We start from the raw sequence: 23509 nt of genomic DNA on the forward strand, positions 1-23509 counted from the left end.
CAGGTTCAGTAGAGAGTAGTGGCATTTCATACACTGTGGGATCTCACCCAAAATGCCTACACCTTTAATTAGAAATACTAAAGCCAAAGACACTTAAGCTTGGGTTTGTTAAGTTGAGCAGCAACATCCGTATGAAGCAAAACAAAAGCAACCCGGTTTGACAAAAATACTGAGTGCCTGTTGGTCCTCAGCCTGTTGGTCTGTTGGTCCACAGATTTTAACAACACATTTGAAAATCACGGTGATTTTGTTTAGGTTCCTATTTGAGATGCCTGACCTCAGTGACTGACATTTGAAATAGTTAGCCCAAATAATCAAAATTCACAGTGCCTTGTGCAGCCCACAGCTTATAAAACCCTCCTCCATCTTACAGATGCTGAAACCAAATGCAGAGAACCAGCCCCCTCCCTCCGTGTAGCCGCGTTGAAGTGGAGCACACACATAAAACAATCCTTTATCCCATCCTGAAAGAGTCAGACCAATTTATATAGAAGTCCCAAAGGCTTTTGTAAGCCACTGCAATTTTCTTCTGTGGGCTTCAGCAGATTTTGGAAGAAGTCTGTGGCAAGCTAAAGCAGCAGCCAGAGACCTCACTATCTCTATTTTGGGGGCAGTATAAAATGCACCCAGAAATACATAGATTTGTCAACATCAACCAGCAAAAGAGAACCACATCTAGCACTCGATCTAGCTACTCAAGCCCCCTCCCAACATTAATAGTCATGTTTATCCTTGCGTTTTGCTTGGCCTTCCTCTTCTGTAATGAAGAAGCTCCTCCATTAGAAAAAATGCTACTTCTAATTTCTCTTCCATCCATAGTCCATCCATCCATTCACTCATCCATCCCTCCATCAGGGTACCACAAAGAACTGTGATTTCATGACACAGGTGATGTGCAGCGGGAATTCATGAGTTCTCATCCGTGTTGGTGAATTTCTAAACAACAGAAGTGTGTATTCATGTAAACGCCCCAGAGACAAAAACAGGGAAAGCTCAGAGAAGTATAAATGTGTTTATATCCAGTACAGCCTCCACAAAGAATACTTTGTACAGTTTTATTATTGTTGTTTTTTCCCAGAAGCATCATCAGTTCCTTAGGCATGTAATTCAGAAGAGGCTAAAATCTAAATTATGCATCAAAAAGGGAGAGATGCAACTTGAGGGTAATAACGCACTTCAAAAATAACTTCAAATGCGCAGTTCAGAGCAGCAGCCTATAGCTGGAAATGAGTGCCCAGTCAGCAAAGGCAGCAGAGGAGTAAAAATGGCTCTTCCCTACATGAAAAAAAACCTGGTAGAGTCCTTTATTTTTAAATCTGGCAGCAGCAGGGATGTATCCTGGAATTCGGAATCTATTTGAAGGACTTATCTGAGGGGCGATCCTTCAGAAATACTCGATACAAACTACACAATGAGGCTTCCGTGCGGGGCAGCCAGGTTTGCAGTACTGAACTCTTCCTTCATACGTGACCCAACAATGCAGGAACTATCTGAAATTATATTTCAAACCGAAAAGCGTCCCTTCTTTTTAACAGACACACCACTATGATACAGCCCAGGGCAGACGTTCGTACAAATACGCTGTCGCGTTGAAATCTCAGAGAGCTCTGCAAGAACGTGATCCCTTTTAGTCCTCTTTGAGCTGTTCTACACCAATCTACAGCAGGGATATAACTTGCTACTAAACTTCACTGAAACCTAGAGATGGGTGCTCTTTTACTAATAATTTCTACCAGGCTTCTTACAAGGGGTATTTAGCTGAGGATAAAGAAACTGTGAGTCACACCTACAAGCTGCTTGCATGGCTTGAGGTAAAAGAACTTCCCCCTCGGCTCTTTTGCTAGCTTAGAGACCACACTATGCATAGTTTGTCTCTCACAACTGATTTTTTTTTTTTCCTGTCGGTTTGTACTGATTGGAAAGTATTGTACTGTTATTTTTGTGACAGTACTGCTGAAAGATCCCGAGATACCGTCACGCTGACGTCACGCGTTCCAGGAGTTTACAGCGCCAAGGGCAATTTGTGATCTAAATATACAGGAGGAAAGGATAGAGCGCACCGACAGGAGACGGAGAATAGGCACAGAAAACCAGAGGGCGAGAGTACTTTCACATAACCTTACATGTCAGGAGGCGATGCCCATGTCTGGACCAGTCATCTCACTCTTTTTCCAGGCAGTGGGGAGAAACAGGCACTTGCAGAGCGTGAGTCATCTGACCTATTTTAAATGCCTACCCTCGCCAGAGGTAAACATGCCCTATAAGTGCCTCCATTGACTGTAAAGAGGAGTCTAGATGCAGGTATCTACAGTATGAATAACTATATTTAAAAGGAAGGATGCCACCACCACAAGATTCATTCACTTCCCTGAAACTACCCACGAAGTGAGCAACCGGTGCCACTGCTGTTGGTTAGATGGAGCGAATCCCCCTCAGTCTTTCCTTGAGGCAAAAGTCCGTCCTTACCCTACTGTCCTATCACAAGCCTTTTTAACTGTCCACATTTACTGCCACAAAGAAACAGATTCAACCTGAAATTCAGCCAGACAAAGGAAAAGTGCAGAAATCTAGGCATAGAATGATGAGAAGCCACCAGAACGGGATGATACAGATTCTCCTTCCACGTTGTCTCACTGTTTCCCACTAACAGCTGGCATCCAAAACATAAACCAGATTCTGCTCCCGGCGACCCAGATGGAGTCACTCCAGATTTGCTGTGAATCCAGCACAGCTTCTGGGGATTCCTGCCAGGATAACTGAGAAGAACACATCCTCTTCAGCTCCCTTCACAACGCACTGCAAGAGTAAAAGTGTGAAACACTTGTTTGGGAGGTGGCAAAACCCTGTGCTCGCAGGTGGCCACCTTACGCTCTCTTGGTAGACCAAAAAAACCCCAATTCTTTGTATTTGGGAGTGCTAGATACAGAACAATAGAAATAGGGAGAGCAAATAGCTCTGAGAGATTACTTTGGACGTGCAGTTTCTTATCTCTCGGGCTTTAGTTTCTCGTCGGGGCTGTGTTGCAAACTAAGGCCTTGACTATCACAGTGAGTAAAATTTTATCTTTCACCGATATCAGGGCTCCAGTTGACAACACAGTTTGGTGTCAGGACAAGGACTGAAGACGGTAACAGATTGTTCCCTTCGTTTTTTAATGGAGTTTCTTATTCTCCTCCTGTGACTAGGATTACTGCTCCCAGGGAACACAGTCACATTGAAATACTACCAGAATATGTGACTGTAATGTAAGGAGATACAACAATAATCACTGATTAAAAAGGAAGAATGAAAAGAGTAAGAGCTGGTGGCAGGATTGCTAAATGCTGATCAGTGCTGCAAGACAGCCTTTGATTTTTTTAATTAATTATACATTCCCTCATACTTTGTACTGCTGTTGATTTAATTGGACTCCGTATTTTTAGAGAACTACAGCAAGAGGAAGATAGGGTACAGCTTTCAGAAGCTCAGTTCTAGCCTAATTCTGCCTCATTCAATACCACTGGGAGCAAAATTAGGCTAGTGCTGAGCTCTTCTGAAAGCCTCGTGGTCTTGATGCAGTTTAGTATACTGCATGTTTATCTGTCTTGCAGGAGGGAGTAATTTCCATGCAGTTCAGTCTGTCCACACAGGAATCCATGCAGAACTGGGCTTAGCATCCGCAAACACCCAAAAACCTTAATGCAGGAAAGAGTAAGTGTTGAGCAGCAGAAAATGGTACCGAGGTCTGCCTCCTACCAACAGAATTTACCCTGATGTTCACTGTAGCCTCACTCCATGCAATTTATTTTCGCCCTACATAGAAACATGTCTGCCAATATGCTTTGCAGAGATAAAGTGTTAAATGTTAAACTGCAGAAGGGACAAAGAGGAATGCACTGAGGAAGATCTGTTTGCAGCTGCAGCCTGAAATCATGTATTGCTACATGTGAATGGGAGAGAGAGAAAATCCCTGCATGGACACAATAATTCATATTTCATGGAACCTCCTTATCTGCCCTTCCCAAGGGTGTTTAGTGAAATTGTTGAGAGAGGTAGGAGCAGTAAGAGGCTAGCAGAAGCAGGTCCGTTCAGAGAACGGGGAAGGACTGAGGAAAGGTTAGGTTATCTCATGTGCCTGCACGCACATGAAACAGCAGCCGCCAGCACTGGGAGCACCGGAGCCTGCAGATCTGCAGCTAGGAGGCCATCATCCTGCAGTATTTGGTGACTTTCTCTAAGCCTCAGCTCCTGGAGCTGTGGGATCCACCAGACACATATGTCTTGTTGAAACACATATTCTGTTCTTTTGGCTTTCCCAGGATAGTAATTTCTGCAAAACTTTCTCAATATATCTGCAACTGTGGCAGTATAAATGTGCTCGTGTTGGTATAGTTCATGCACTTTCAGATCTGAACTCCTGTCCAGTCCCGATCTCACTTGGGCTTTCACTGTCTGCACAAAAGCCCTGCCTACCCTGATGAATCTACGGCAGAAAAATGTGTAGAGCATGCTGTAGCTGCCTTTGAACCTTCACTGTCTTTGAACAACCAGCTCCCGGAATGCCAGAACTCAACAAAGCCTGGTTTTGTGCACATGTCTTTCTGATGGTTGATGCTTTTCTTATGACTGCGGCATTTCTTAGGGCTTGTTTCTGTGAGGATCCTCTGATGTTGAGTAACGAGTAAGCTCACCTTACAATCTTTTCCAGCTGGTGCACTCCTAAGGTTACTTATGGCTATCCAGGAACCTGTATTTACAGAAGCTGCAAGACATGAAATATCCTTGATAGCCCTACATCTCTGTCACATGGGGTTTAAATATACTAGCAGGTTCAGAAGTTATCATAGGAAGTTGGAGAGACTCATAGACACACACATGGACACAGCACGGTCCTATAAGCCTCAGATCTTTTGAGAACTAGACTAAAGAAAGGCCTCACTACCAAGAAAAGCTTGAAAAGTGTCCCCAGGGTACCCTCCAATTTTAAAACCTAGGAAAAAATGCAAGAAGAAATCACAGCGTCTTCCTTTTTGATATTTTTGAGAACTAGGTTCCATTTTTTTGCCTCCTTCAACTTAAAATTTCGTATTTTCATTTTTTTGCCTTAGTCTGAGGATCTCTAAGCCCGTCTCCTGGTTTGGTGATGGCAAGCCTGCAGCTGACTTGGGCTGCAGACTGTAGGGCAGTGGCTCAAACGGGCAGTGGCTCCCTAAATGCGTTTGCATTCAGAAGGTAACGCTGGGCAGGGATAAAAGCTGGGCTGCAGCGTTCTGTTCATGGGAGACCCACTGGAAAGAGTTTGTCTCTTGGAAGAATGTGATTCTGGACTCCAGAAGGGCTCTCGCACTTCTTACAGCACACTTACATGCATGATTTACATATGTGCCTTGCTATTAGCCTCTGAAATTTACTGCAAAGAATTATTCTGAACCGATACCTAGTATTCTCCTTTCATGCCTACTTTTAACAAGGCAGCTCTTAAGTATTTACCAAAGGAAGCTCCTGTCAATCTAGGTCCTCTACCATAATCACACGAGCCTGCATGACAAAGTACTCTTTTGAAGCCAAGGGGACTTTATAACTGATCCTTATCCACACTAAGCACCTGCCATTCATTTAATTTATAGCTCTTTCTTATTTCATCTCCCAAGACTCCACTCTGCCAGGGCAGAGAAAGGGGGTCTTGCTGTAAGCACAGCTAGTATTTTGCAGCACCAATGCTGCAAAGTGCTCTAGCAGGGTACTGCCGCTGACGTGCCGCACTTGCTAACGCTGCTGTTCGTGGCAGCTGCCTGGCTACCAAGAGCTGAAGCGCATCAGTGACATGCAGCACAGGACAGGCTGCCTCGTCAGCGTGATAGAAAGAAAGGCCGCAATATTCTTTCCATTCCTTCTGCATTTAAGAAAAAATTGCACTTTTAGTATGCTTTCAAGATATCAGACACACACACAAAATAGATAAGATGGGGATCAGTTGTAAAAGATATGCATCATGAATAATTTTAGAAATACACCCCCACACCAGTACTTATACTCCGGCGCGGGGGAGAGCTACACTATGGAAATGAGGTGATGCTAGTGTGCATGTGTGTCTGTCTGTCTAACAATACCTGCCTGAAAAGATCAATCTGGATAACAAGGTCTTCAAGGCAAGCATCCAAGACTTGGCCTCCTACACAGCCCTGGCAATAGGATGAAGTGTGCCTCCACATGGGAGATGCTTCTGGTAAAGTGCTAAGGCAAAGTGATAGCTGTCTTTGGTGACTGGCAAAGGAAAAATCATGAGAAAATAACACTTTATATTCAGACAACACATCTCATCTGGGAATCCTGATGGTCTTCTCTTCACTAAAGGGAAGCCCCAAATCTCCCACCATTTAAGTACCCAAGCAGTCACAAAATACCAGTAGTCATATTGGTCAAGCATATGAATAGAGGAGGCAGAGGACAGGCCAGGTTATGTCTTGATCCTCATACACATACACAAGGAGCTTTTCTCAGGCAAAAGGAGCGAGGACTAAATCCTTACTTAATCCCAGTCCATTGCTCCCAGTACCCGACTTCCTAGGTGTCAGAAATTAAAATGACAATGCTGAGAGGAGGGGAAGGAGGGAGATATAACTAGACTGTGGGACCCGCATGTTGATTTTTCGATGTGCAATGCATAGAATAGGAGCTGAGCATCTTTATGGTCGGCACTGTAAAGTTTGCAGAGTTTCAGCAGTGCTTAGCCCCTGGGAATTCCCATCCCTTGCAGTCAGATGAAATTGTGTGCTGAGCATTTTTTAAGACCTAATGCTGCTCGCGCTTACTCAGATGGCTCAGAAGAGACTGATATGATGGGGAGAGAGACCTGCTGAGCTGATGTTTTATGATCTATACTGTGGTTGTGCCCTACTGAGGTCTCTGAGCTCCCTGTGCCAGGCACTGGAGAATGCTGCGGCTGCAGAGAGCATTTTATGATGTTTAACAGGCATCTTGGAGCACAGCAAGGTGAAGTTATTCTTCCACAAACATCAGAAGTGAGCGCTTGAGTAACCAGTGCATCACGATACCCGCTAGATTTGGGAGCCCTTAATTGAAGGCTATGAACTGGGTCAAGGAGAATCCCACGGCGAGGGGACGGAGCGGGGCCGTGCAGGTGCTGTGCTGTGCTGAAGGTTGCACAAACCTTCGGTCAAGTATGCTGCTTTGGGGCTTTTTTGGGTTTGGGTGGGGTGTTAAGTACAGACCTGCTCCAGAAAATACATATCCGTTTGCTACTTGCTAGCATCAAATCCCCAGGTTTTCAGCGAACTGAAAAAAGATACTTTTATCATGGCAAACACTTGTTTTAAAATCCCTAGAAATTCTGCTGGAAGAAAGAATAGACCCAAAGCTTGATTTGCAATAACCTTTCAGCACATGCTTTGCAGAAGAGCAGTTGGCGTGTGCATATGCCTCGCTGAAGTCTGTAAGTATGTGCTTGAATTTAAATATATGCATAAACACTCTCTGGTGTAGGGATAATTACTAAATCCAGGTCTCATTAAGGTCTTCCTATTTTCTTTTTTTGTAATTCACTTATTTATTCTGCAAAAATATGATCAGATACAGGAATAAAGACTGTACAGTTAGAATTGACAGGCCATAATCAGCAAAGTACGCAGGGAAATATTCCCAGTCTGTGGTAAAGTTTTCTCATTACATTCTCAGATCCTTCTTTATCTCATTGTTTCTCAGTTTATCACAATTCTTCATTTCCTGTTCCCTTTTAGACTTCAAACATATATATTTTTAATGTGGCTTTTTTTAACCCTTCCATAGTTGCTGTTTAAACCACTCAGAGACTTTTGGCTAGACCTCATGTAGAAACTCCAGATAACTTAACCAGACACTAAAGGAACATTTTTAATGTATAATCTGGTATTAGAGTTTAAACTCTGGCCAAGATTTTATCACTTCTCATTGTTATTAATATTATAACAGCAAAATCATTGTACTGCACATCTTTACAGCTTCTGCCACTTGAGGCTGGTGACAGATACAACACAGCAATACTTCATTCCAGTTTGGATATCTTGCTTTACTTTAGCGTACAGGACCCTCAAAAGCATCCACATTTGTTTAAATTTCTTCCTCTTGCAACAAGAAGTAGAAGAGGCAAGCCAAAATGAAGCTACCTTAAACATCTCCACCAAAGTTTTTGTTACAGTTTCATTTGACTGGAGTTCTCCCGATTACTGTAGAGAGTTCACCACAACTAGCAAAGACTTACGTCAGCTGAGGACTACAGAGCGATCTGAAGGAGACAAAATACAGTCACCCAAATTGAAATTCAGACCAAAGCTTGCTAACTAACTTTTTTTTTTTACCTTTTTTCCCCTAATGGAAACTTTGACATTAGCTTTGGCTTACTGGTTTAACCACACACTTTAAAATCTCTGAGGCAAGAGGCTGAAACCTCTGTGCAATTTCTCACCCCAAGACGGGACTTCTAGTATCGCGGCACTCCCAACCCCAACACTGTTGGGGGGGTGTTTTAGCCTTAAGTCAGTGGCAAGTGTGCCTCACCATCTGCTGCATTAATCCTCCTTTCCCCCACTTCCTACAGCATTCTGGGGTTCTTGAACAGGTCTCCCACATGAATATTAATATTGACATAACTTGGTCCTATCTAGATGTCAAGAAACAGTAAGCAAGGAATAATATTTGAAATATTTTGAAATATTTATATTATTGAAAACAGCAAGGCTTAAAAAATTTCCTGAACAGAGCTGTCTAAAGCAGGAGGCTATTTTGAGTATCTCTTTTTTGCCTTTAACCCAACTATCTCAGCACCCCACCCTTCTTCCTTCCACCTTCCTTAATTTCTTAGACTTCCTTCTTGTTGCTTTGTGTGAGTCTATTTTAGGTGTGAGATCACAGTTAGCTTCTCACTAGGCATCTGCTTCCCATTTTCTTTCTCTGAGGTTTGCCTTTTCAGCAAAGTTGTGACTCCATTAGTACATACAACATATAAGATTCCTCATGATAAACAGACATGACCATAAAGAAGAGAAAATAACCACTTGAGATGAAAACACGATGTCAGAATGAACACAGTTAGGCTATTCCAAATGCAGGAAATAATGCAAAAACTGACCAGTGCAAAGAATACCAAATTAAGTTGGCCAAGTCCTGCTGTCAGGACATGGGTGTCTTAACTCTTCCATCTCTGGCAAACAGATATTCACACTAACCACAAAATATCGTTGCTTTGATATTAATCATTGCCTTTCCTCTTGGTAGAAAGTTATTCCGTCTCATGTACTGACCAACTTGAACATTAAATTCCAGATAGGCCCATGAAGCCTTACTGTAGAGACAACCATGGGATTTAGTTGTGATATATTCCCTTCCCTCTACTAGATGGAAACAGACTGAAACAGTGAATGGATTTGGCTATGCAAGTCCCAACCTGATGCTTCACCATCTGTGAACAGTACTTTGGGAGCGCTTGTTGTTTGCACATTAAGTGGACGATATAGTCCAAATCTAAGTGGACGGTATAGTCCAAATCTCACTGCTGCCGAGTCAAAGTAAGTTCAGACAAACATTCAAACTCTCCCTCTGAGAATGTGCATGATACAAAGACCAGGACTCTAACCTAGAAGGAAGTTTGCATCACAAGTTTCATCACAAGATCCAAACCAAGCAGCTCAATGCTTTGTTTTCAGTCTTTAGCTACACCATGTTGACGTTGGTCTATGTTATCTCTACCCGCTTCCTCTCTGTCAGGCTGGGAAAACTTCCCCTTAGCACTGGGGTTTACTCTGTCTTTGGAGAAAAAGTCAACTCTCCACTGGCAGTCAAGATTAGCTCAAACCACATGGCTCCTACTAATAGGAGCAGCACGTCAAAACCTCCTCACATCGCACTGAGAATTAGTCCCAGAAAATGAGGGCCTTGGTGGCCTGCAGGGCTCCAGTTCCTGGTACAGCCCAGTGTCACCAACTTCACAGAACAGCAGCTTTTTGGCAAATTGTGCAACTGCACCGCCCCCAAACTTCCTGTTTTGAAACCCTAAGAAGCTGGAAAATGTTAACACCGGCACTTTAAAGTGCTAGTTGTGGCTTTTTTTTTTTTCCTTCTTCCTAAAGATCTACATGATACTACAAAATTCTACATATGAAGGAGTAAAGTGGGGCTGCCTTAAAGAACTGGGGGCAAAAAAAACAAGCGCATGTCTCTCCAGAGAGACCCAGGCCAGGAAGAGCAAGGCACGTTAGAGCATCCACAGCAAAACCATCCCCTCTTCCATTACCTGTGTGACATTACTGTCTCTCCACCTCCCATCTCACCCTCTCCAAATGAGACTCTATGGGGTGTGCTCCATCATTAGGTTTTTGGGCAGCGTGTCCTGGTGCTTCCCGCTGGAGCTTTGCTGGACACTGTGGACACTGCCAAAGCGGCGGTTGCCAAAGGCGAGCTGTGCCACTCGGAGTAAGCGGGGAGGTGACAGATGGAGAGGCAGGTGCTGATGAAGTGGCAGCGAGACAATTGCAATTCACGTGTCGAGCAGCACTCACTGGGCACCACGTGCCATGAGCAGCCACCTGGCCCGGCTTCCTGCGCTGGCAAGCCGTGTGGCAAATCCACGCTCTGCCCAAAACCCACCCCCATGGGAAAAAGAGGCCCTAGCAATAAGAGGACCTTGATACAGAAAGCAGAGATACGGCAAATCTCTGTTCCATCCCAGCTCATTTCTATATAGGAAGAAGAGCAATTAGAAAGAAGAAAGCATCGTGTTTGCCTTGAATGCTGCGAGGGAACTTACTTATTTCCAATCAGCATGACAACTGCTTCCTTTTCTGGCTATCACTGAAACTCCAGATGGTACATTTGAGCATACTTAAACCTCTAACTTGGCTCCTTGCAAAGACATTGTCTTCCTGGTTAGCTAAAAATGTATTAATAGTATTGGGATGAAAGCTCCTGCTCTCCTGCACTGCGCTATTTGAATAATGAAATCTTGGTCGTTCTGCTGCATTCCAGCTAGTATTAAAATTAGGCATTTGAAGGGGACGAGCCTCTGCTGATTGTGCTCCAGTTATAACCACTTTCTATCTGAATTTATTTGTATTAGCTATATTTGACTATATTGCTAATATTCAGAATTCTGCACACCCTTTACCAGCAGCGGTTATTACCACTGTCTTCCTTAACCCAGTCACTGTTTTCCAGTGATTGCTCTGCATCAAAATGTTGAACCTTCCTGAATCAGCCAGCTGAGGTGCTGCCAACTCTTAAGGTTTTATTAGGGAGTTGTGAGACATCGTTTTCTTAAATCTCCAACTTCAGGACTCCTGTTATTTTCAGACACCACTGCTCCGTTTGAGCAGCAGTATGTTTCTAGATTCACACAGAGGGAGAAAAGCTTAAGCAAGTGAACTAGGAAGCCAGACAACAAATAAAATCCAAAACAAACACTGAAAAGAAAACAATACCATAATGGTAAGCAAAAATAATGACAAGTTTTTGCACCTTAAGTAGGGAATAGAAGGACAAAGAAATTTTGATGGTGGGGGACCAGTTCAATCGGCCAAAATACCTGCACCTCGTTTCTCCTCCATCACGCAGGGACCTGGTAGAGTGGCTAGCAACTGCAAGCTCAGGACTTTGACATCTAAGCCCATGCCTCGTAAAACGCTGTACTGTTATTGTTCTGAAGAAAATAATATCCTGTTTCCTTTTTAAACTGTGTATCTCTTTAAAAATGTTAAATGGCTGCTACATTCCTGCCTTTATCCCGGACACTTTTTATGAGTCTGTACTTCCCTCTTCTTTTGCTTTAACAAGCCGGCTAAGCAGAGGATTAGGGGAATGACTTAGTGCACATGTGCTGAAGAAGGGGGAAAAATCCGCCTTCAAAATCTTACATAACTTAAAAAAAAATAAACATGTAAAACAGAGACACACGCCCAAGACCTCACTCTTTGCACTTAAAAATAATCATCATCATCATCATGTGGCCAGACTGCAGTTTGCCAGCTGGACTGTCCTCTGAAAAAATGAATATTTTAAATGATGGAAACTAGAAATACAGAGCAGCGAGCTTCGCAAACTTATTTCTAATGGCGTTTCCCATTTCTCTCTCTTTCCAATGACCAGAGCTTGGTATTCAATAGCTGGGAGTAAGAAGCCACCCCTTGGGAAGGAGGAGGAAGAGAACTACCGAGCCCTATCATGCTGTCAGGCACCTTCTATAAATATTTATGTGACCTACAGGATATAGCACAGTTTGAAATCTTGCAGCCTCCGTAGCCACTGTGCAGTCAGGCAGTTCCCCGTACTCCTCTGAAAGTTCCTGTATTTCAGGCAAGACCTGAGTCTTTTCTTAGCTGTGATCTGCTTATAGCATTCGCTGACCTAAATTGGGGATGTTGTACCGAACAGCGTGTTCCTACGGGGATCTCGGCGTATAGCAATGAACTCGCGTTTTGCGGAGGATGTGGCTGCAATTAGAGTCACTCAGTAAACGTGAGGAGGACTTTATGTCCTCCATCATGTGTGGAAAGCAACAGAAGGATAAACTAAGGTAATACTTGAAGGATTGAGCCAAAGCTCAAGGGAAAAAAAGAAGGGGAAAAAAAAAGTAATTCTTCTGCCATGCATTTATGTTAAGAGTGGTTTCTGTCTTGTAAAAAGAGCCAGGTTTTTGTGTGTTTTTCTCTTAACAAACTGCAGAAAAGGAACCTACCCAGCCCCCTACCCTAAACAGGAACTTGATCCCTAGTGATACCTTCCTGTCCTGTCCCTATTTATAGAAGTAAGGTCACCCAAATAAGAACAGAAACAGGATCATATGATTTTTGGTGACCAACTGAATTCTGCATATTAAGAATTCCGAGGAACACATTTGAATAACCCACATCAGAAACCATTTGGAAAGAACACCTCACTGTGGCCATTTTTGTATGTAGAACAACTAAGCAGTTCCTGAGACATGCAGTCAGTTATTTGGAATTTGGTTATCTTTCCCTATATCAAATAATCAAGTCATTAGATGGACAGAAATTTTGCTTGCAAAACTGTTCTTCAATGTGCAATTGTTTATTGAAAGCCTAAAATAGACACATTGCCACTATTGTACTGTTAATGGTATAAACAATGAAAACTGAAAAAATTAAGGAATCTATAAAGTCAGTTGACAGGCAATTTGGAAACAAACACACACACCAAAAAAAAAAAAAAGCAGGGAACTTTACTGTTTGCAAAGAATTTCTAACTGCTTCCCTATACATATTGCTATACAGCAGGGTTTGGATTCAGGATGTCCTGCACCAGGGCTGAGTTTCACATGTAAGCTAAGGGGGAATTAACTATTATGTTTCTGACTTGTAGCTGGACTCACAGGCATGCTCCAAACAGCAACTGCAGCCACATCTAGAAAAGGCCTATCTTTTGTCATTCCCTGGAGCCAGACAGCATTTTGTTTTCTATTCTTTTACCGTAAACCAGCACAGACTGAAAAAAGTCAAGCTTTAAATAGATACTTATACCTATTTGAATATATGTTTACATAAATACATATTTTATAGGCACACGCAAGCAAAAATAAAGGTGCCTATTTTATAATCCTAAGAAAAGTGTTCTATTTGACAGCATTCTTCTTTCAAACTCATTTGGCATAAATTATGATCCATAATTCCTATCTTATCATGTCAGGCAGTCCTTTGAACTGAACCTAATGATGAGGAGAGCCAAGTACTTCCATCATGTTTAATGCAGTTTCCAAAATAAATCTTTATTTACACAGCTAAATATTTTATGGGCCAAAGATTCAGGGCTACTTGAACTGATGAATTCATCCCTCCAAGGGGTTTTGTTCACGGATAAGAAGTTTGTCTAGGCTGGAGGCACTTAATGAAAGGGAAGATTTAGTCATTCCCTTTCTTTTAACAGGCTGCCCCCATCCTTCCATTGCTCATTCACAAATCCCTCGGTGCCTCCGTAGGCAGACAACTCGTAGGTGGATCTGAGGTAGAGGCTGCTGCTCGCATTTTCTACAGCAACACGCAGCAGAGCAAGCTCCCTCGTACAAACAGAGAGAGGTCAGCCCTGCCGATGGCAGGGTTTGAATCTCTGCTTATTATAGCAAAGGGAGAGCTGATGGAAACGGGGAAATTCAGTCCTAAGCAGCAGCCAGAGGGACCAACTTTCTATGAATTAGACATTGATTCTGGACAACAGTCCTTTTCTCTCAACTACACATATAGATAGGTGTATAGATATATGGAGCAACAGTGGGATATTAAAGTGGACAATTAAGAAGTCATGGGAAAAAACAGTCTTCCCACCATGGAAATAATGTGGTAGGTATGTTCAATCAACACTGTTAGTACAGCCTATCCTTTTCTGTCTGCCCAAATCTGATCTTAGAAACATACATCTTATATGTATATAGAAATAAATATTCAGCTAGACAGTGTTGATATGTTGGTATAAGCATAGATGAATGGGTACATAAATATGTGTGTGTATGTGCTCTCACAGCACATTTGTGAAAGGGTTTACTACAAATACAGCATAATGGATGCATTAAAAAAACCACAAAGCCAGGTTGAATGGGGCTTTGAGCAACCTGGTCTAATGGGAGATGTCCCTGCCTATGGCAGGGGGGTTGGAACTAGATGATCTTTAAGGTTCCTTCCAACTCTAGCCATTCTATGATTCTGTGATTCTACCAGACTCTCTTGGCCCCAGGGTTCAGGCTCAGCCTTGCTGTATTTCAAGGTGTGAGTGGGACAAGATGTTACCGGCAGCAGTCTCTGTGCTGTGCATGCCTGAAGGGCCAGCGCCAAGGGCTTGAAGGTCCCGGCCCCTGCAGCCCAGGCTGGCCGCAATGGAGGCTGGGGACCCTGCATGGCCACAGTGCACAAAGGCACCTGCCTTCCGCACCCCAGCACAGAGCCTTGCACGTTGGCTGGTCCCTGCTCTGGGCATCAACACCCCAAAGTTTGCATACCTTTTTAGTGATAAAATATAATGCAGGTGCAGATAAAGAAATATCTCAAAGTAGTTCCCCCTGTCCCTTGCTCTTGTGCTGTTTGCATTAACTTTCCTGCACTGTCCCATGCACTACAACACCATCGGCAGCCACACACCCCCTCCTTCATTAAACTGGATGAGAATAAGAAAGCTGAGCACTTACAGAGGAAGGATTTCTGTGTGGTGCTTCTGAGACTGAAGGTCCTCTTTATGGTTAATGCATCATTCCCCATTACAGTCATTTCCTCTGAAGTAAATGGGATTTTGCCATTATACTTTATGTTTATTGATATATATTTCCTATCTGAATTGACATTGCCCTGCCTTTTTTGTCTACCCCGAAATTGCAGGAAGCCAAAAATCCTTCAATAGTAATGAGTTAAGTTCTGTAGCATGCAGAGCTGTGCGCTCTCCCATTAAGTGGGCTGGGGTTAAAACGGGCACCATTTACACATTAATATGTATTCCAGGGCAGCAACAAGGGTTCTGCTGTAATGTTTCAGGCTAAGGGGTCAACTGTTGAGCTGGGACGCTTCCTAGCAATATTTTGATACTGCTTAACTAGCGATTGAGTGTAGGAAGACTTTCCTTGGGATCTGACATTGAAGAGTGTCACAGGGAAGCCTTTAAATTGAAGAATCAAAAAAATCTGATTCTTTGTGGTGGCTTAAATACTTGCAGTACTTTTGGAAGACACTGCTGTTAGGATCTTCTTTCCCCTTCCCTAAACTCTCCATCTCCAGACCTGCAGTTGGACATAGCACCTCCCTTGCTCTCTATTCAAAATTGCTGTTATGCATGGCTGTGCGTTGTTAAATCAACTCCCTGTACTTCATCTCAGAGGCTGCAGAATTTAAGAGATGGAGGAACAGGGTGGCTCAAGGGACTAGTAATGCTGCATAAAGCTTTTTACCCCCTATCTGAATCCAGCTGCAATTTTTGCTTGACCAGAAATGGTTACTGAGCGATGCTGGTTTGGTAGATTCTGAAAAATAGGTTATTTTCTGGCCCTTTTTTCTTTTCTGGTGCATCTGCATCACAAAACCACTTCTTAGCACTAGCTACAATACTACAGTCAACACTTGCTACCCAGCATGAGTAAATCTGAGCACCTAAGCCATAGCTAGTCACCTAATTAAGTGACCTGATTTTCTCAGGAGCAGAATATGTCTTCCAGCTCCCACTGCACTCAGCAGTTGTGAAAATCAGGCCACTTTTGTAAGTGGCCAAACATAGCTGTGACTAGTTTTGAGTACTCAACTTTTAAAAAGTTGATCTTCCAGGGACGGGGGGAGCTGGAGCACCCGGAGGACAGGTCCTCTCCAGGTTCTGATGGTGCTACAGAGGCAGGTATTTGGGAGGGGTGCAGTGCATGCCCTGTTTTGTGACTAACCAGAGTCTATCAATCATCATCACCATTCCCAGCACTAAATAAAAAAGGCAAAAAAAACCAGTGCCTCTCAGCTTCAGGTCCCATGATAAAAATATACCTTGGCTTTTATTTGTTTTATGCAGTACTTCCTCCTCGCACTGAAAATTAAATTGAAAAGAGAGTTTATTGTCCCCATGGAAGAGATAGGCACCTTTTGAAATCACTCATGAACAAAAGCATGTGGGGCCCAGCCTAATGTTTTCTAATGCCCTTTGGGGTCCCGGGAGCACAAAGGCAGCAGAGAAGGAGCTGCAGTCAATTCCAGCAGAGCTCTATTGTGCTATTTGTTCCAAGGAAACATCAATTCATTAAGGGAACAAGTCAACAAGGGTGGGTGGCAGAACCGTCTGTCCTGCTAGATTGTGCATTACTCCTTCAGAGATCTGCTCTGGGGACTGGAGGGAGTAAATACCGAGTGCGAGCCAGCTTGTCTGCCCTCACTTTGCAACGGGAGAAACTGCTCATTTCGAAGCCAGAGCTTTACTGGGAGGACGGTTTTAATTCACTGCCATGGATGCAACACAGACAGACACACTTCAGTGGCAAGATGTATGGTTAGGAGAGTCACATTTTAGTGGTGTTTTAAAGAGCATAAACAACCCAGGCAAAAGGTACTTAATAGAAATGGACGATGAAACCAAGGCCAGGAAAATCCATGGACGGCCATTGCTCTGCTCAAGGAGCAGCCTCCTGAAAGGTTCCCAGCCTGTGCAAGGGGACAGCTTTTTGCTTTTTGCTCTTTGCTCCTGTCTGAACTACTTTTCAAAGCAAAGCAGTGGCTGTTTTGCATAGTGCACCTGAGCCAGACTAGGGAAAGGTCAGCAAGACAGAACAGACCAAACTACGATGTTGAACGTGCAAGATACATCCTTCCAGAAGGCAGGTGCTTGGACCAGCGCTCTGCTGATCTCAAATGAATGCTGGCAGATAAGGGCGGCAAAATGCTTCAGGAGGAAGTATTTTCATAATCACACATTTGCAACACAGCCCTTTTTTGCAGCATTATCTTTCTGCCTTCCTCTTACTCTCAAAATGAAGAAAAATATGTATATTCAAGGGGTGGGGAAGCCAAGGGCAGAGCTGAAACACAGCTGAGTCAACAACACATGTCTACGAGCTGGTGGGTAACGTTGCATACTCCCGCATGGTTATCAGAGTGCTTTCGAAAGTCATCACTGCAGACAGAAAGGGCAACAAAAGCGCCGTAAACATCCTATACAGCACTATGGGCAGAAACAAGAAATGCTGGAAGGTTCCAGCTGCCCTAATCCTCGAGCCATGGCCCTTCTCCCTCACTTGGACCTGCTTCCTATAACCAACCAGCAGCAAATATCACAGAGTGTACATTGATCTTGTCTCTTTGGTCAGACACATTCCCTCTAGCTTGAAGATGTCAGCAAGTCTTTTGCACTATTATCAAGCTGTAACATACCATATTTAGTAAGATTAGGTTACGGCTTGAGGCCAACCGGTGTAAACTAGAAGTTTTCCTGTCCTCAGTCAGATTTTCTGTCGCTAAGAGCAGGCAGCTCTGAGACACGGCGTACAACCCACAGAGCAAAAGGGAGGCAGCTGCTTCAGCCAAATTAACGACTGGAGAATACAACTGGCTGTCGCCTTTCCCAGTCCCTGGGCTGTATCCCTGCTCGTGCTTCACATGCCGAACCGCAGCCAGCAGGGCTTTGCCTTTGGTGGGAGCTGCACTGATGCCTGAGCACATTCCTTGCTGTCTAATGCTGGGAAAGACACATCTTTCTACCAGCAGGGTCTGTAGGATGTAGATCCTTTTCTGGCACTGTCCATCTGTAGGATCGCTTCCCCTTCCCTTGCTTCAGCTCCCTGGAAACCCCACTTTCGCCTTCTGCGAAGGCTTCTTGCTCTTCAGACCTTCCTCCACCCACATCATTTTGCATGAGTGTGTGCTGGTTAATTAGATTAGACCACCATCCCATTCGTTTTGGCCTCCTTCCTACCAGATCCACTTGTTTGAGAGCAATACTGCCCCTTCTTCCCTTAAGTAGGAACCTCTGAAATCACCTATTCATGGGGAATTTGCCTCCTGACATCCAACTGAGGGCCTGATTTCTGCCCCATGACCCTAATGTTTCTATCCTTTTCTGTCTCCTTCATTCATAATTTTTGCTAAATATTTAAGCCTTTGGATTCTGGGTGAATTCCTCACGTTGGCAGTCTCTAGTGCTGCAAAGCTGAGCTGATCCACAGCTGCATTTCAATGCTCATGTCCAGCATTTGGAAAACACAATTACATGTCTACAAGTTAAACAGCACTGTGCTGGTTTATTCTGCAACTGGAAAACTTGCTAAACAGACTTAGGTCTTCCTAGCTCGAGTGAAAGGGAGGCATCCTGAAGGGAAATAAGCAAAAGAGCATCTTCAATGTAGCAAGGACTGAAGGGAACTAGCAAATTTTGGCAGGTTATCGTAACCTGAAAAATCTCTGGTTTGTGCCCCCTGGTGGCAGTTGAATTTTTCTTGTCCTCGGTGCTATTGCAATGTCTGCACTTCCAGACCCAAACCTTTTGATTTTCGTGCTGAGGAAACGATCAGCAAAGAGGTCCTTAAATGCCAACAGGCGGTGCTTCACTAGCCAGAAAAGCACCAGGCCAAGCAGGGAAAACCCAGAGGTCGATATCTCATGCTTCAAACAGGCTGCATGACTTTGCCCCTCAAACAATTTGACAGGCCACTCATCCGAAAGAAAGCCCCAGGGCTGAGGGAATCCGTGTGGAAAGCGTACCCCGCAGGTTTCTAAACACACCGTTACAGCCCTTCCCCAGCAAGGAACCAAGGTTCAAGCAATAGATGTGACTATAGCCATAAAATCCAGCATCACTGAAGTATTTTTTTTATTTTGTTCTCTCTTTAGACAAAAAGCACTGGCATCGACAGGTGGAAGAAGTGTTCAAGCAGCATGCGACTGGTTGGTATGAAGTAATAAATGTTAAGAAGAGTAAAAAAAATTAGTGAATTTAATGTCTAAGATTTTAGCCATTAGAATGTGGGATGTTTAAACAGGGGCGTTATCAAAAGGCACTAGCAAAATTAGTGAGACATCATTTAAGTGCTGTAAATAAGCAATCCAGAAACAAGCCTTGTCTGGGAGTTTGTGATCTCGAGTAATAGCAAAAAAAGGTGAGAGAAAGGAACCACTTCTCTCTCCACTCTAGCACCTAAACAGAAAACTGAGAGCTGCCTTTTCAAAGATGTTGAGCAATTTCTAGTGCTCTCCTCCCTGTGTTTTGTACACCAAAAGTCAGAAAGGCAGAAGCAGTGACCCAGGTTAGATTTTCAGAGCCTCAGACTGAAACTAAAAACCAATTTTCTATATTACTTAGTAGTGGTAATGGGCTGCAGGTGAGACAGTGCACCTCTCTGCCTGACCTGCCAGAGCTGATTGTTTCCATAAAGGGAGAGTGAAAGGGAGTGAGGACAGGGGAAGCTGATGTTGCTGAAAAAATATGTGTCTTTATCTGTCCATCTAACAGTTTTTTCTCCCTCTCAGGCTGTTCTCCCATGTGGGTGACCCATTCCTCGATGACACCCTGCCCCGGGAGTATGTCCTCTACCTGCGCCCCACGGGCCCCCTGGCTCAGAAGCTGTCTGAGTTCTGGCAGCAGTCAAAGCAGATCTGTGGGAAGAACAAAGCTCACAACATTTTCCCACATATCACACTTTGCCAGTTCTTTATGGTAAACCAGAGCTCCTCTTTCCGTTGCCTTTATGCATGCATTCATGAGCAGCCCTTGCCAGCTCCAGACTGGAGACCTTACATGCTTCATTCAGGCGCTGCAGAAGGGGCTGTGCTCGGGAGTTCGTGGCGGGGGGGGGGGGGTATTACCAGAACCGCCTGATGCCTGGGCTTGTTGAGGAGGTAATTGGTTTTTAAGCGGGTTGTTTTAAGGGAAGAGCGGCAGCAGAAGACCAAATTCTCATAATCTCAAGTAATCATTAACATGAGAATAGATGGGGGGTGAGGTTAAGAAGGTTACTCGGGGATAGCTGATCCTGCTTTGAGCACAAGGGAGGGGCAGATGATTTCTAAACACCCCTTTTTCTATGACCCTGCGCTTTTTCTCACTGCATTACCATTCACTCCCACCCACCCAAGCCTTTCCTTCCTCTACACTGGAGAGCTAAGCACAGGCATAAGGAATGCTTCTCCACCTGAGAAATGCTTGTCCCGTTTCCTTTGGCAGTGCGAGGACAGCAAGGTCGATGCTCTCACTGAAGCTCTGCAGGCCACCGTGATGCGGTGGAAATGCAAATTCCCTGCCCCTCTACCTTTGGAGCTCTACACGTCCTCAAACTTCATTGGGCTTTTTGTCAAGGAAGAAAGTGCTGAGGTCCTCAAGAAGTTTGCTGCAGACTTCGCTGCAGAGGCTGCTTCTAAAGCAGGTGAGTGACTATGCTGTCAGTCTCAAAGAGCTCACAACGTGGTCAAGGCTTGGGCATTTTCAGAGAACAAAGTTTTGATGGCACAAAGAAATGAAGCTTGTGAAGCCAATACCTGATTTTTAAAAGTGTCCTGAAGGCTAAGAGCCCGAGAGGAACACCCCGTCAGGTGCTTTGTGTTTCAGTGCTTTTTCAGTTGAAAGATCACCTCACACTTAGTCTCAAGTGTTATCTCCTGAAAGGGAAGTTGACATTTGGTGGTTCCTTAACCTTTCAGATAGACGCTCTGTCTGCAAGGCTGAGCATTTCCTGCTCCACTCGATGCCTCAAGCCACTGTCACAAAACCTTCCCCAGCCATGTAAAGGCTGTGTTCGATTTTTCACTGCATTTCTGAGATGCAAACAGGGTTCTGTGAGAAGACCTCAAGTGCCCTGGCAACATAGGAGGGAACCTTCTCAAATAGCCCTATCTCAGTAACACCACAGATGGCTCTGTCACCCAGTCCTCTGCTGCTTCTGGAGGAGGGAACCCCTCAGGAACTGGGAGGGGGAAATAACCAGAGCACCCCGTGCCCTGACGGTCTCTGCCACTGATCAGGCTCTCCAGGTGTCCTCCGATTACCTCCAAACTTGGAAGTCAGAACAGCATCAGAGCACTATAATAGCTCCCTGACTAATCCTCCCACCCTCCGTCACTGTAGCGCTCAGCCCAGACTAGTCACAACACAACCGGTTTAGTCCTTCAGTATCACAGGCTCATCCTGGAGTTTAAGTGCATCAAGATACAGCACCTTCCGAGTCCCTGGGGTGTTCCCGTGCTAGACAGGCACCCCATAATGACATGTAGAACAGCTACAAGTCTCTGCCCCGGTTCAGAGGAAGAGATACAGACGTGACGTAGGTTCATCACACCTCTGAAATGCATTGCTTTCACCTGACAGTGACCTAGAACTTTTCTTCCCTTTAGAAGAGGGAGGAAATGGCTGTTATATTTCCACATGCACATTTTGGAAAGCAGCAACAAGCACAGAGATGTTAGGCGGGTCCAAGGACTGCTGCAGCCATGTAAGAATGGTACAAATGTTCCCCTGCACAGCAGAGACATACCCTCCAAACCAACACAGTCAAAAAGGGCAGGTCTTACCCCAAAAACAGAAGAAAGAAGCATCAATGGCTGCCAGCAAGCTTCTGCCCCTGCGACTGCTCCAATTCAGACCAAATTGCTTATTTTTTAGGGGAAGCCAATTGCTGCATTGCAGTCCACAGCTTGGTCAGGTTATCACATTAAAGTCTCTGGGGCTTTTTCACAGATACAGAGCACATTTTTTCTTGCTAATCAAAAAAAAGATGGATGAGCTTGCAAAGCTACCCCTGGCTGGCACTTGGAGCCAAGTCTCTGAATAGCTGCAATTTTGACTGAATAATCAGTCAAATTTAATTGCAATTTTTGGTTGAATAAGCAAGAATAAATTATATGCAAACAATGTATCCTATGATTTCCACATCTACTGGAAGAGTCTCAATATTGCACATACTTTCACCTTTCTGCTTCCTGGAGTCTTTTCCTAATACAGGTTCTTTTTCTGTAGGATCATTTTGAATCATTATCATATCGATGTCTGTTTCCACAATTCTGGAATACTTCACCCTCAGTGGGCAATCTGGTAATCCTACTAATGTCCAGGGAAAAGATTTAATCAATTCACATGAACATGTAAATTCCACGGATTTGTAATTACTACCGTAGGAGAGGGACCAGAGGAGGGAGAGTAAAAATTCTGATTTTTACCTTGCTAATTTTGGAGAGATCCTAATTTGCTAATGATAGAAAGGCCACCCTTTTCCTGGAAGAGTGTCTCTTTTTTGCAGAAGATTCAGTGGGTTCAGAATGGCAATAACTGTTATCACACCATCCAGAAACCCATTGTTTTCTGAATGCAAGTGAGCTTTGGCCATTTAGCAAGGATGCCTTGCCTGCCGCCCTGGTGTGACTCAGGACTGAACCAGACCACAAATCTTTAATAATTTGATCCAAGGTGCAACATACATAGGGAACTCATGTTTGACTTCCCCTGAGCCTTTTCAGAAACTGGCCTACAATTTGTTCCACTTAAGCTATCTTTAAAAGGTCTGCTCCCAACTCCTGTTCAGAGCCGATAGACACTCTTACACCTTCAAAAAGCTGCTAATCTCGACAGTCACTTGTTGTTAACGGACATCATCTCTTTGCAGATGTTCACGTGGAGCCCCACAAGAAGCAGCTCCACGTGACACTGGCCTATCACTTCCAGACCAGCCACCTGCCCACGCTGGAGAAGTTAGCACAGAACATTGATGTTAAACTGGGCTGCGACTGGGTTGCTGCGATATTCTCCCGAGACATACGCTTCGTTAATCATGAGGTAAATTTTTGGAGCTTGTTTCAGTCCAAAAATTTGAAAAAAGAGGATGTAGCAGAGTCGCAGGCTGTTCTAGCTGCATTTGCAGCTCACAAGTGCTCACAAGGAGCGAGCTGAATAAGGACTCCCATGTCCCCTGCTGAGAGTTGTACGGATATGCAGCACAGATTATACAGACATGAAGGAATTTGCCTCAGGTCCCACAAGGACACCCAGAACATAGACCTCCCCACATCCCACCAGTCATCTTAACCAACGGACCATCTTGCATTTT

At 44.2% G+C, this 23509-nt stretch overlaps 1 protein-coding gene across 2 annotated transcripts in view; it reads left to right on the top strand.

Moving 5' to 3' along the window:
- Positions 1-23509, top strand: part of UBASH3B (ubiquitin associated and SH3 domain containing B) — a 75544-nt gene that overhangs the window by 29293 nt on the left and 22742 nt on the right. The window contains exons 2-5 of one of the 2 annotated variants that reach the window (XM_063355157.1): positions 19311-19364; positions 19947-20133; positions 20641-20839; positions 23069-23238. In XM_063355157.1, the coding sequence (XP_063211227.1) occupies positions 19311-19364; positions 19947-20133; positions 20641-20839; positions 23069-23238 (610 nt within the window). Of the gene's footprint in view, positions 1-19310; positions 19369-19946; positions 20134-20640; positions 20840-23068; positions 23239-23509 lie in introns of both variants that reach the window. The other variant, XM_063355158.1, reaches the window with a different exon arrangement.

The sequence above is a fragment of the Chroicocephalus ridibundus genome, chromosome 18 (assembly GCF_963924245.1).
Source record: "Chroicocephalus ridibundus chromosome 18, bChrRid1.1, whole genome shotgun sequence".
Classification (NCBI taxonomy): domain Eukaryota; kingdom Metazoa; phylum Chordata; class Aves; order Charadriiformes; family Laridae; genus Chroicocephalus; species Chroicocephalus ridibundus.